Source organism: Engystomops pustulosus, chromosome 3, assembly GCF_040894005.1.
Source record: "Engystomops pustulosus chromosome 3, aEngPut4.maternal, whole genome shotgun sequence".
Classification (NCBI taxonomy): domain Eukaryota; kingdom Metazoa; phylum Chordata; class Amphibia; order Anura; family Leptodactylidae; genus Engystomops; species Engystomops pustulosus.
In genome coordinates this window covers 133,705,270-133,719,212 of record NC_092413.1, presented here as the reverse complement: position 1 = coordinate 133,719,212, position 13,943 = coordinate 133,705,270, and the positions used below count along the sequence as shown (strand labels likewise).

General features: G+C 38.8%; 1 protein-coding gene across 8 annotated transcripts in view; it reads left to right on the top strand.

The window, feature by feature from the left end:
* Positions 1–13,643, top strand: part of ADGRB3 (adhesion G protein-coupled receptor B3) — a 577,118-nt gene extending 563,475 nt beyond the window's left edge. For all 8 annotated transcript variants that reach the window (XM_072142190.1, XM_072142192.1, XM_072142193.1 and 5 more), the window contains 2 exons: positions 10,603–10,707; positions 12,805–13,643. In XM_072142190.1, coding sequence (XP_071998291.1) covers positions 10,603–10,707; positions 12,805–12,993 — 294 coding nt within the window. In that variant the 3' untranslated portion in view covers positions 12,994–13,643. The remainder of the gene's footprint in view (positions 1–10,602; positions 10,708–12,804) is intronic.
* Positions 13,644–13,943: the final 300 nt, after the last annotated feature.

The window sequence follows — 13,943 nt, the reverse complement described above, 5'->3', positions numbered from 1 at the left end:
GCAGCTAGAAGGTAGCATGTTATTAGTTAACCCCACACCTCAAATAGCCTAAATGTAAATAGCCCCCATTGTAGCTCTCACTATTTGCTCTGTTTTAATGGCGTTAAAAAGAAAGGCTGTTTATCAGTAAAGATACAAAACTACGCATTGTAAGAAATGAGAAAAAAACAGTTACAAATGCCAAGAGTGAACAATGAATAATCACTGTGGATCATTTTATAGAGCTGCAGTACACACCAAAAGAGAATGTTCGCTATGGCAACTGTTGCTAAGGTTCCTGGGTCTGACGTTCTTGCTGCATGTAGAAGATGGGGATTGCAGAATGCACTGCGGATGTTTCTACAAATAATAGAGCACGGCTTCATCCAGCTCTATGTAGACAACAAATGGAGCAATAGCTTAAGATTCTGAATCTTCTCATGTCCATCGGTGGGTGGGGGGGTATGTTTGTTTGAAGAGATTCACTGCTTTTACTGTATTCTGACTTAAAGTAATTTACTGAGAGACTCCCAGCAGACACGTTTTTTTTTAACCTAGACATGAGATGTTTTCTGTGAAGAGAGACGCAATGTAAAAGATATGTATAATGTATAGAGCAGTCTACAAATTGCAGCCAGTTCACCTGGTCATACTGTGGTGAGCTCACTGTGTCGTGACCGAGCCAGGCAGCCGTGTCATCGCATATAGAGCAAGGGGATATTCTTGACCTCTTCTTACTACAGAGAGGGGATGGGTGAACTCTATCTGCATGAGGCCTAAGTGTGTTAGGTTGTAGTACTCCATAGTACTCATATCTTCATTGGAGGGTCTTTTAAGATTGTCAAATGTTTTAAACATTCTAAATAGTACCTCCACTATTTGCATTTTTATTCCTGTGAGGAAGTGAAAATGGAAGCTGGAACACATATGTGAACAAACCAACAAAACAGTGCAGTGTAGCAGACAGTAACAAGCTCTTTCTATAGAACTCCCCATTAGTGACACAGGGTAAAAAAAACACCAGTCCCAAAATTCAGTGTCCCGGAGCTAGAAAAGCATATATAAGAAGTACAAGCTTAATGTGGTCCCTTCACATTGGGCAATTTTATCTGTGTGTTTATGCTACATCAGATTTATCACTCAGTATCAGATACTGTGATATCGGGTGCAAATTAGGACTCAATGTGGATAAATCTGCCCAAATATGTTGATTTTTTTTCCTCTAGTAATAGAGACTACACAAATAAGTTCCACTTCTTCCTATAAAACAGATCCTCACAGCAAGTTCTTCACGCTTTTGGACACCAGTGCCCTTGAAGGGTCTGATGGGGTCCGAGGTACCTCCACCCAAGCAGATTCTGCACATGTCCATTTGGTTCTGTTCATCTATATGGAGCTGACAGAGATTGTCAAGCGCAGCACAGCACTTCATTCTGCTTTAGTTACAGGAGAAAATGACCCCCCTGGGGGCAAATGCTTGTGGAAGAGCTGCAAAAACTCTTATTAGTCCCAACAGCCCTTCTCAACCCTTTCAGAGCCAGTGCTCACTGCTGATTACTTCTTTATGGTCTCTGGCTGCGTCTGTGTCTGGCAGCCAAAGACCCAGTCCTGCTGCCGCAATAAGTGCGGGAGCAACAGAAACTAAAGAAGAGAGTAGTCCGGAGACACAGCTCTTGAGATCGATTGAAATGCTTTGTCAGTGCTTCATCTGATCTCCAGGACAGTGGTCAGAAAGGGTATAAAAGAAAAGTCCATGCGGCAAATGTGTTTTGAAGGAAATCCTTACACCTGTGAGCATTTGGTGATCCTCCCCTTCCTCTTGAAAGTGCAAAAGGATACACCCTCTGGTTGCAGGTTTTTGCAGACAATGAAAAAGATTCAAACGATCCAGCACTTTTTATATGAAAAATTCTTGCTTCTTTATTAAACCATCATATAAAAGAATTTTTCATATAAAAAGTGCTGGATCGTTTGAATCTTTTTCATGGTCAGGAGGGTCTGACAGTTCTGAACATATCTGTTCTACCTAAGGTTTTTTTTTCTGTTGTATGCTACCTGTACTGTTTCCATACAGGATATCATATAGCTACATGCATTTCAATGGCCAATTCCTCCAGTCATTTGAATGGACATATTGCCCAGCGTACCTTACATGGGTGAAAGATCTTTACCCATACTTACGGCGTGCCACACACCTCACTATGAAGATAGCATGGATGGGGGAAGCATTCATTCATGTACACTTACATCTATATGCTAATACACACATGTACACTCACCGGCCACTTTATTAGGTACACCTGTCCAACTGCTCGTTAACACTTAATTTATAATCAGCCAATCACATGGAGGCAACTCAGTGCATTTAGGCATGTAGACATGGTCAAGACAATCTCCTGCAGTTCAAACCGAGCATCAGTATGGGGAAGAAAGGTGATTTGAATGCCTTTGAACGTGGCATGGTTGTTGGTGCCAGAAGGGCTGGTCTGAGTATTTCAGAAACTGCTGATCTACTGGGATTTTCACGCACAACCATCTCTAGGGTCTACAGAGAATAGTCTGAAAAAGAAAAAACATCCAGTGAGCGGCAGTTCTGTGGGCAGAAATGCCTTGTTGATGCCAGAGGTCAGAGGAGAATGGGAAGACTGGTTTGAGCTGATAGAAAGGCAACAGTGACTCAAATCGCCACACGTTACAACCAAGGTAGGCAGAAGAGCATCTCTGAACGCACAGTACGTCGAACTTTGAGGCAGATGGGCTACAGCAGCAGAAGACCACACCGGATGCCACTCCTTTCAGCTAAGAACAGGAAACTGAGGCTACAATTTGCACAAGCTCATCGAAATTGGACAGTAGAAGATTGGAAAAACGTTGCCTGGTCTGATGAGTCTCAATTTCTGCTGCGACATTTGGATGGTAGGGTCAGAATTTGGCGTCAACAACATGAAAGCATGGATCCATCTTGCCTTGTATCAACGGTTCAGGCTGGTGGTGGTGGTGTCATGGTGTGGGGAATATTTTCTTGGCAATCTTTGGGCCCCTTGGTACCAATTAAGCATTGTTGCAACGCCACAGCCTACCTGAGTATTGTTGCTGACCATGTCCATCCCTTTATGACCACAATGTACCCAACATCTGATGGCTACTTTCAGCAGGATAATGCGCCATGTCATAAAGCTGGAATCATCTCAGACTGGTTTCTTGAACATGACAATGAGTTCACTGTACTCAAATGGCCTCCACAGTCACCAGATCTCAATCCAATAGAGCATCTTTGGGATGTGGTGGAACAGGAGATTCGCATCATGGATGAGCAGCTGACAAATCTGCGGCAACTGTGTGATGCCATCATGTCAATATAGACCAAAATCTCTGAGGAATGCTTCCAGCACCTTGTTGAATCTATGCCACGAAGAATTGAGGCAGTTCTGAAGGCAAAAGGGGGTCTAACCCGTTACTAGTATGGTGTACCTAATAAAGTGGCCGGTGAGTGTATATACACACTGTCACGAAGCCTGCATTCAGAGGTGTGCCAGAGGTCACATATATGATTTCATGCAGCCCAGTACCTGCTGTACACATGGAGGAAGTAGACAGAAAGAAGTAGAGATGACTGATTACTAGTCCTACTGTTCCTCCACCTCCTCTGATATTTTTTTATCTAGGCTGCTCACTCAACTGTGTACCGGGTATAATGTTCACTGCTACATACATTTGGGGGCCCCATAGCAGCTGCAATGGTTGCTACCACTGTAGCTATGCCCCTACTCCAACAGAGAGCTGGTAACATCAGGCAGTTCTCTGCAAATGTTGTACATGTGTGGTAGTACATTTCTTGTGCAGTTAGCTGATCAGCTATGTGGCTGTGCAAGTTGACCCAAAGCGGCTTCAGTTTAGGAGGGTTCATTTTCACAGCCACATTGTTAATAAGCAGGCTGCACAAGGAAGGTACGACCATGTATGTACAAGATTTGCAGAGAGCCTGAGGCTGGAGTGGAGGAATGTATAATTAAAACATTGTAGATCCTGGAGGGGCTCAGATGACTTAACATTGTGGCCCTCATGGTAATTTGCATATTTTTAAAAACTCAATTTTTACTAAATACAGGGGACACAATGATAAACCATGGATATCTCGGGACACTGCAGACATGTGAGTGATCTACCATCAGTGATTCTGATGGTGGTTTTTCTAAAGTGATAATCAACCAATGCATGGACCTATATCAGTGGTGGCGAACCTATGGCACGGGTGCCAGAGGCGGCACTCCGAGCTCTTTCTGTGGGGACCCAGGCCATCGCCCCAGCACAGCAGACAGGACTCAAAGAATTTTCCTGTAGTTTCAAGTAGCTTAAAAGATGATATTTTAAAGTGACTTACTTGGCTACTTGGGACTCTAGGAATAGGGAGAATGTGTAGACAGGGCCTAATTATCTCTGAAGGATTTCCTGCTGGCCCCATGATACAGAGGGACACTGGAAAGAAGCTACAATGATGCAAATTTTAACCCCTTGTTTCTACTGTGTTGGTGTCCTCAAGAGGCCAGTAAGATTGAACATTGTTAAAGAACAGGGAACAATAAGATACTACTCTAATTTTGGTTGGCACCTCACGATAAATTAAAGGGATTTGGGTTCGCAGTTTGGGCACTCGGTCGCTAAAAGGTTCACCATCACTGACCTATATCATGCACACAGTTATATATTATGGATTAATTGTGTCTCAAGTGAATGCAGTCCGACTGTACCTTGAATTCCAAACTTCTTATTTCATTTTGAAACAAAAGCAATACATGTACAGGAGGTCCCCGGGATACATGCAGGATAGGTTTTGTTCTTAAGTTGAGTTTGTATGTAAGTCGAAATTGTATACTTTATTATTGTAACCCCAGTCAAAATCTTTTTGGTCTCTGTGCCAATTGGATTTTAAAAATGTTGGATTGTGATAAGATTCACCATAAATCTTAATTTCAGACACCTGTGATAACTGTTAGAGCTATTTATTGTAGCCTAGGGCTAAACTACAGTAAATTACCAAAATCCAGAGGTCCGTCTGTAACTAGGGGTTGTATGTAAGTTGGGTGTTCTTACGTAGGGGAGCACCTGTATAAAGAAACATTCTCCACTAAAAGAATTGACTTTGATGGAAAGTGTATCTGTGCATGCAATACTAGCATCCAAACCTTAATGACATCCTATAGAGGTTTCATGATTCAGTCTTCTTTCACTACTATAGTGGCACATTGCTTAGCGTATCTATTGTGAGTCTTCTATGCTTTTGTGCGTTTGGTTATATCTACTGTACTCCTTGCTTGCCAAGCAAAAAACAGACGAGAGTACACAAAAATCATAATACATGCGAATAAAAATCAATGCTTTTATACATCATAATGATACAAAGAATATACAAATACAAAAAACCTGATGGCATATCAAAAGGAGAGACAGTCAGAAATATAGCACCAGAAGATTACTGACTAAAAATTGGGGGTAGACACCTAAGCATCCACAGCGTGGATAAACCACTGACAGGTGACCAAGACCTAGATCGATGGGGACAATACCAGTTGTAACATGTCTCCAAAGAAATATATTTCCTCCAAGGTAAAGCTATAAATAAATTAAAAAACGCAGAAAAGTCCATAAAAAAATAAATTCCTATGTATACCTTGCGTCATCCTGTCAGTGAATAGGGCCACGCCGCAGACAGAATCACCTCGACATATGTTTCACATTGCGGCTTCGTTAGGAAGTGTGTGTTGTAAGTAAAACTGAAGTATATATACTAGATGTATTAATGAATTCACTCCAACTGTGCCGAGATGTAATGGCACGCTTCCGCTGTGATGTCTGGCCGATCGCTCACATGACTTGACAAATGCCGGCCTTTAGATGACGTCACCAGGTGTAACCTAGTAATGACGTTAGGGGCACAACCAAGATACTCAGTCTTGGACAGCGCACACATGGAGCTTGCTCGTCCCAGGCACAGGTTAGTGATAGTACAAGATCAAAGAAATTTAATGCATTAATACAAAAAAGAAGAACCATTTCTGAATACATACTACAAAGAGAAGGAATGGACCAAATATGATTCCATGCATAAATTATGAAAGACAAGTGTGAATGTGCAAACTGGCAAAAAAATGTGTGAAAAAGTGAATACATAATTTTAAACATCATTCATTAGAATACATAAAAAATATAGATAGAAATATGAAGATAGACAATAGTGCATAGACATCTAGTTAAATACTAGATAAAGTGCAAATAGTACATAGAGTAATATATTGTGCTGAAATCAGCATGGGACATTATAATATAAATAGGAAGCTAAAAGGTGATATAACCACACAGTGATGATTTTTGGAGGATGCAACATATTAGTCGTTATCCTAATATCTTTTTGCATAAGTCGTAGAATGTGTACTTGTGGGTTTTCTCCTGGAGGTTCTCTTTATCAGGGTATTGTCATATGCATAACAAAATCATTGGATGGCCACATAAATAGAAAACAGCTTAGTAATAAAAACAAAAATGTTAAAAAACAAATACAAGACATAAAATATACTTCCGATTAAAAATAAAAAATAAGAAATAAGGAACATAATAATATAATAATAATAAAAATAATAATCTTTATTTATATAGCGCCATCAAATTCCATAGCGCTTTACAAATCATAGGGGACATATACAACTATATTACATTACAAAGAACAAACAGTCATATGGAACAATAAGAGTGAGGGCCCTGCTCACAAGAGCTTACAGACTATGAGGATGAGGGGGTGACACAAGAGGTTGTATAATGGTCCTGCCATTCTTTATAAGGGAACAATATAAAATCATTTAATAAATAATTTACTAAACAACGATGTTGCTGCTTGAACCAGCCATCAGCCGCCATCTTATTTACAGGGTCCTAGGTGAAAAAGACTGCAGAGAAGCCTGGAGCTTGGTATATATCTGGTGTTTGCCAGATAACAGATAGGAGATAGGACATAGGATGGGTTAGTAAAGGGAGAGTTGACATTTCAAGCAGTTAGCGAGTGTGATAGGCTTGCCTAAAGAGATGGGTTTTAAGAGCACGTTTGAAGCTTTGGAGGGTGGGTATTAGTCTGAGAGTCCGGGGAAGGGCATTCCAGAGAATTGGAGCAACTCGTACATAAGATTCACAAAACAGGTCTAAAGCTAATGGATTAATTAAGACCAATGGGGGAAATTGTATTGAGAATCATTATCCATTTGGTCTCTTTAAAAGGGCACATTTAAGATCCTTGCTTGTTCAGACAAATTCATTTTGTGCTTCTGGTGTTGACCCTTGGCTTTTCAACCCTTTCGATTAATTCTTTACTGTCCCATTAATGCCTTTTCCACTGCTGTGGTTAGACTCCCGGCTAATCCTTACTTTGTATACAATAAAGCAGTTGTTCCAGCTAATCCATGTTCCCTGAAGCATATGGCAGCCAAGGTTTTCTACACTCTTCAGAATCTCCCAATAGAGTGATTCTTTCAACAAGAGAGGCCGGGAGAGACGCTGCTTAACTTCATACTCTGGAATAGTAGTACTGTAACACACAAGAATAATTTGCTAATAGACTGAATGTAAGCAAAGATTCCAGCAAGGTAATCTGGGAGAGTATTGCCCTCGGGCATGTTTTGCTTCTCATTTTTTAAAACAAAGCTGTCAAATGGAAGTGTGAACAAACCCTTGATCGCCATCGAGTTCATGATTACGCATTTACCCTTGTGCCTCGACAACTTAGGATTAATTACTTGAATTTCTTTTAGCTGAAATGTATCTATTTTGACATTAAGCAGTTGATGTTATAATAATTGTGTGCGCACTATTCCCTAAGAAGAGAAAACACATGTAGTGGCTATTTTTGACTTTCAATGCACAAGGCGGTGATTTACAATAATGAAGTGATTCACAAACACCTCTCAGTGTGAGTAACACTTTTACTCTGTGAATGTAAAACGCAAAACATCTAATTACTTAATTGGATCAATTAAATATTAGTGGACTTTTTGTTACAACAACCTGTTGTCAATGCTTTTCTAGTACTTTGTATAAAAGACCCTTCAATTTGGTTAAGGGGATGTGGGACTTTCCTTCACATTGTTAGTTCAAGGACAAAATTAAACATAAATGCAAACAAATTAGTTAAATCATCTTTCAGTTTTATAGAAGGAACTAAATAATTTTATAGCATAGGTATAGGATATAGTATTAATGCTTGAAAGATGCATGTCCATCAATCTAAAATAATGCCCCTTCTTCCAAACCATGTCCCACATATCACTTTGTCCTGGTTTATGCGGTTTACATTTCTCCTATTCACTTCTATGGGATATTTGGAAACAATGCAGTTGAGATCTAGCCATTTACAAAACCCCAACCACTTCTGAGAGTCTGGAGAATTGCTTCTCATGAGATGGGTTCTAAGTAACTTGTTTTAGAGATAGGGTCCCATATTTCTTTGTAAATTGGAAAAATATCAGTGCTGGCTATGCTGTTTTTCCAGTCAAAACCAACTTCATATTAGCAGGGTTTGTCATGTTCCACAATGTTGTTGCCTCTCAGCTGGAACGGAGCTATAAAACACTTTATAAATTATGTTACATTGAAAAATAAGTTATATTCACCTGCATGTGATTTTTCTGTAGCATGTGTGTGGATTATTGCAAGCTCCAATAAAATGAATAGGACAGGTATAGAAATGCCTTATACTGTACACATCTGCTGTAGGAATCCTACACAGAGACACTAAATGTACTATATAATGGATACATTAGTAAATATTTTCCAAATATGCAAAATATTGACTAAAGGGCAACATAGTGTTGTCGAGCCCTTACATTTCTGTAACTATGTCTACTTTGCTTCTGGAATGTCACTTTTAAAGGGAAACCGTCAGCAGAAATTAAGGTTAACACCTACTAGATAATGTTACTTTTATGGTGCGTGCAATGGCATTATCTGGGAATTTAACTTTGAAATGTTATGCAAACCAGCTGTAAAGTCTTGGAGGTGGAGAGTTCGTCACTGAAGTCAAGCTTTCCTGGGCTCAGCAGCTCTAGTGTTATTGACGTCCATATGTTAACAGATGTCAGTAGCCAGCTGACAGGGGGTTTAAAGTTGTGGAGAGCTTGACTTCAGTGCTGAGCTCTTCACCTCCATGATTTTATACAACTAATTTGCAAACCACTTCAAAGTTGATTTTCTGTTTAATGCCTTAATGCTGGTCCATAAAAGGAAAGGTATCTATAAGATGTTAAGATGTTGGTAGCAGGTAGTTAAGCTACTTTTTGCTGGCAGGTTCCCTTTAAGTAAATGTAGGTTTTTGGTTTTATGGATCACAGGGGTCTTAGGGGCAATGATTTCTCTCCTGTAAGCAAGTTTGCAAGGTATAACACTAAGTTCTGAATTGAAGAATTCCTAAGACTGACAAGTTTTATATTAAGACTCTCCTTAACCCCTTTCTCATTTTTATTCATTGCTTTTTTTTATATTCTGAAAAAAAAATAATTTCATTGTAAATTCAATATCCTTGCTAACATATATGTCTTCCTAATGCAAATCACAAATGCTTTACAACGAAGAATCACAGATTTTACTATTGAATAGCCCTATTGTCTCATACCATAAACTACTAAGAGTGCTGATATGTTTCACAGTTGAAAACAGATATGAGAAGACCTAGGGTCTAGGGTTTAGGTGTGTATTGCCGTACTGACAGCTGTGCCACCAATCCGCCATATTGGCGCTCCTAGCTACGAGTCATGGATCTGACTCATCTGCAGTTACAAGTAAAGCTAGTATTGATAATGGAAAGTTACACTGTTCTGAAACCCTGAGCATGGCTTACAGTAAGAAACAAGCTTGGCTATGGAAACCGATTCATGTTTTTAAATTTAACAGTTCCCTGTACTCATACTGTTGGGAGAAATCAGTATATGGGTAATCACGGAAAAGCAGAGCCAAAATGTCTTCATTTACTTCTAGTGGAACTAAGTTTAAGTCCCTAAACAGCTGGTTATTAGGGCGCAAGGTAGCAAATAAAGTCAATAAACATGTCTAAGAAACTAAGTCTGCAGTACGATGTTAACAGCTAAAGGCACCTACATCAAGCATCCCTTTGTATGGTTCTAGCATGGATAATATTCAGTAAAATACAACTTTAATTATCATTTTAAACAATGTTTACTGAAAAATGTGTAATGTGGTTTCAAATAGAATAATTATATTTATGATACAGTTGAAAAAGGAATTTTCCATCATCTGACTTTTTTTGTATTTCCCAAGTAATATCTGTTTAAAGGGGTTTGTCTAGTGGTTGAAAAACATGTCTGCTGTCTTCCAGAAACAACACCACACCGGAACATGGTTTATTCTGGAAATGCAGTTTAGCCGTAAAGAAATGAATGGAGCTTACAACATCCTGTCCATGTTCAGGAGAGGAGCTGTTTTAGTTAAAAAAAAGCAGCCATATTTTTAACCATTCAGATGACCCTTTTAACGCTTAATATATTTTGTGATATATAATTATTATTATTATTATTATTATTACAAATGAGTTATTTATTAAATTAAAATATTACTTTTCATTCCTAACAGAAGGTCATGCATACCAGAAAGAGGCATATGGAACTATTTCAGGAATTAAACCAGAAATTTCAAACTCTGGACAGATTCCGGGATATACCAAATACTGGATGTATGGTAGGTATTCTAAAATCTAAATGCTTTTACACACATAATATATATATATATATATATATATATATATATATATATATATATATTATCTTTATAGGAATAGGGGAGAAACCTCACTTTAATTAAGACATACCGTATTTTCCGGACTATAAGGCGCACTTAAAAGCATTGGATTTCCGTGGAAATCCAAAGTGCGCCTTATAGTCCGGTGCGCCCTATGTATGGCGCTGGGCACAGGGCAGCGGACCATACTTACATAGGTCCCCGCTACCGGAGACAGCAGATCTCCAGCGGGAGATCTGCTGTCTCCGGTAGCGGGGACCTATGTAAGTATGGTCCGCTGCCGTCCTCCACCTCCCCCTCACCTTCCCCGCTCACCTTCCCCGCGTTCCCCGTCGCGTCTCGGCGCCGCGTCCCGTCGCCGCGCCCCGTCGCCGCGTCACGTCGGGTCTCCGCCACGCCCCCGGACCTCCGCCACGCCCCCGGACCCCGCGCCTTATAGTCCGATGCGCCTTATATATGTAATTATTACATATATAAGGCGCATCGGACTAATGCACCTTATAGTCCGGTGCGCCCTATAGGGCAAAAAATACGGTATGTGTGTATTGATATGTCTGCAAACATCTATCTATGGACATGTGCAGTGACAGACTTAATTAAATAACAAGATATTTACCCTTCATTGAATAGTACTTTATCCAGATGATTTTAACCAATGCAAGGAAATGTGAAGAGTGTGTGCATTCTGTCAAACAGGACATATTTCAGCTCAAATAGAGCTAAAGATGGTAGAGGGATATTCTAAACACAAACATTAATGGCATACAAATAATTCTAAGCCACTAAAGGGCCAATAATTCTAAGCCACTAAAGGGGTTGGCCACTTTATAATGAACAATCGCCCTGCCAGGACCTTATGATGTATATGAAAGTAAAACAAATGTGAGAGTTTGCGTGTGGCGCTAGAGTACAACCACTTGAGCCTTTGGATGTAGGAGACCTCCTATGGGGTAATATAAACCACGGTCCAGTCGATATAAATAAAAAAAGGTATTTTATTTCAGATCTTACCGATCAATGAAGAGTAAAATGGTACAAATTAATGGTCCCTTTAACGCGTTTCGGGTCTTAGACCCTTTCTCAAAAAACGGACAAGTGTATACCTTAGGACCTTATGATAGTGTTCATGAATATAAGATCAAGATCCTGATAGGGCTATTGTTCATGGACAGATAGAAATCACATGACCCTATATCCATGGCCATTTTATGGACATGAATGTCTGCCTGATAAGATAAAGGATATGAGATTTCAATTTGCATATCAATAAAGTGGTGCAGAACGTTTAATAGATGTTTATTGGTAACTTACCTAATATCCTGCCCCCTACACTTACACATAGATTTAAAAAAAAAAACATGAGGTAAAGTGCCCAACCCCTGGCCTACACATACTAAGCACCTTCACAAAATTTATGGGAACAAAAATTTTTATAAATAGTTACGGTTGATCCTGGAAGTTATTCTGGCCACGATATTAGGGATGAGGAGGAATTTTTCCCAACTTTAGGCTAATTGGCATCATCTATACAGGGCTTTTTTTTACCTTACATTGTTCAACACTGTAGGATGTTGCAGGATTAAAGGTTGGCCTTGATGGACTGATGTCTTTTTTGACCCAATCATTCACTTCTAGGAATTCTAATTGCTGAAGCTTTCATTCTTCTACTGAAAGTAATAGAGAAACTTATGTGCAGTCGACTATTCATTCAATCTGAACTGAGTTTTAGAGGTCCTCTGTTTTCTAGACGGGTGCAGGTTCTACAATGGAGACCACCTCTATTTATTATGTTCATGGCGTAGTCTGTAGCTGGTCTGCAAATGTCTGTGATACAGATACCCATTTAATGGGTACTAATTACCCATGAACTTATTCATGGAATGAGTCTTTTTTTAGTTAGTTTGAAGTCTATTGGTTGTATTATTGACCATTACGATTTATATACTGGAAACAATAATATAATGTTGGAAATAGTTTGTTACATTTGTAGGCTACAATTTCCATTTAACATTTTTTTTCCTTTGGTTTTCTGCACAGGATAACCCAGCAGTAAACAAGAATCCATGGGACAGTTTCAAAAGCCCAAGTGAATATCAACACTATACAACAATAAATGTATTAGATACAGAAGCAAAAGATTCTTTAGAACTTAGACCCTCAGAATGGGAGAAGTGTCTAAATTTGCCTTTAGATGTACAGGAAGGCGACTTTCAAACAGAGGTTTAATATTACTATAAAAAAGACTGAAAGAAGAAAACAAGTCATTTGCACTGACACACAAAAAAAACTTTAGAAGCCTGGCGCCTGGACTTTTGTGACAAATTCATGTCAGGAACTTCATGTGCCAAATGTCAGTGTTCTTTATTTTTTCCTTTTTCTTTTTTGTTTTTTTGTTCTTTTCAAATTCTTGTCTACTGTCACTAGAAAATCTAGTGCAGAACCAGGTGTACAAATCTTACCATCCTGTGTTGTAAGTACCCGTGGAATGGATTTGTAAGGTAATCTTTATAGATCAACCTCAAACAACAATTCATGTTGTAACAGCTTCATTTGGTTTAGTTTTCAAAAAACTTCACCATGAAGCACAATGTATATATGCAGTTTTTAAAATTTATAACAGTCTGTTTGGCCATTACTACACTTTTTACTTTATAATATAAAAAAAGCAAAATTTTTGTCATTAAATGAATGTTTGTTGAGCTACGTTCTTCATTGCTTTAAATGCAATAAAGTAATAATCTCACTTTTATATGAATAATATATTTCACATCTTTATTATTGCAGTTTTATCTTGGAAGCTCATGGTGGCTTTCTCTGCTGCAGCTCTGTATAAAATATTTAAAATGTTGTATGGTGTAAATAAACTTTTGTCTACATCCCTGGTTCTGTTGTCTTCACTAACACATTGCAGATATTCATGGAGAATGAACAGGGTGACTATAGTTATGAAGGAATATCCAGATTCTGTCTAATATTCTTTCTCTATTTCTGTTATTTGAGTTTGCCTTCACATAATAAGTAATTGCATAGAAATTGCATGGGAAATGCATAGGGTAACTATAGCTATGAACGAATATTCAGATTTTGTCTAAAAGTGATTCTTCTTTCTCTATTTCTGTTATTTTAGTTTGCCTTCACAAATATGTAATTGGTTTCCAGAAACAGAATAAACTGTA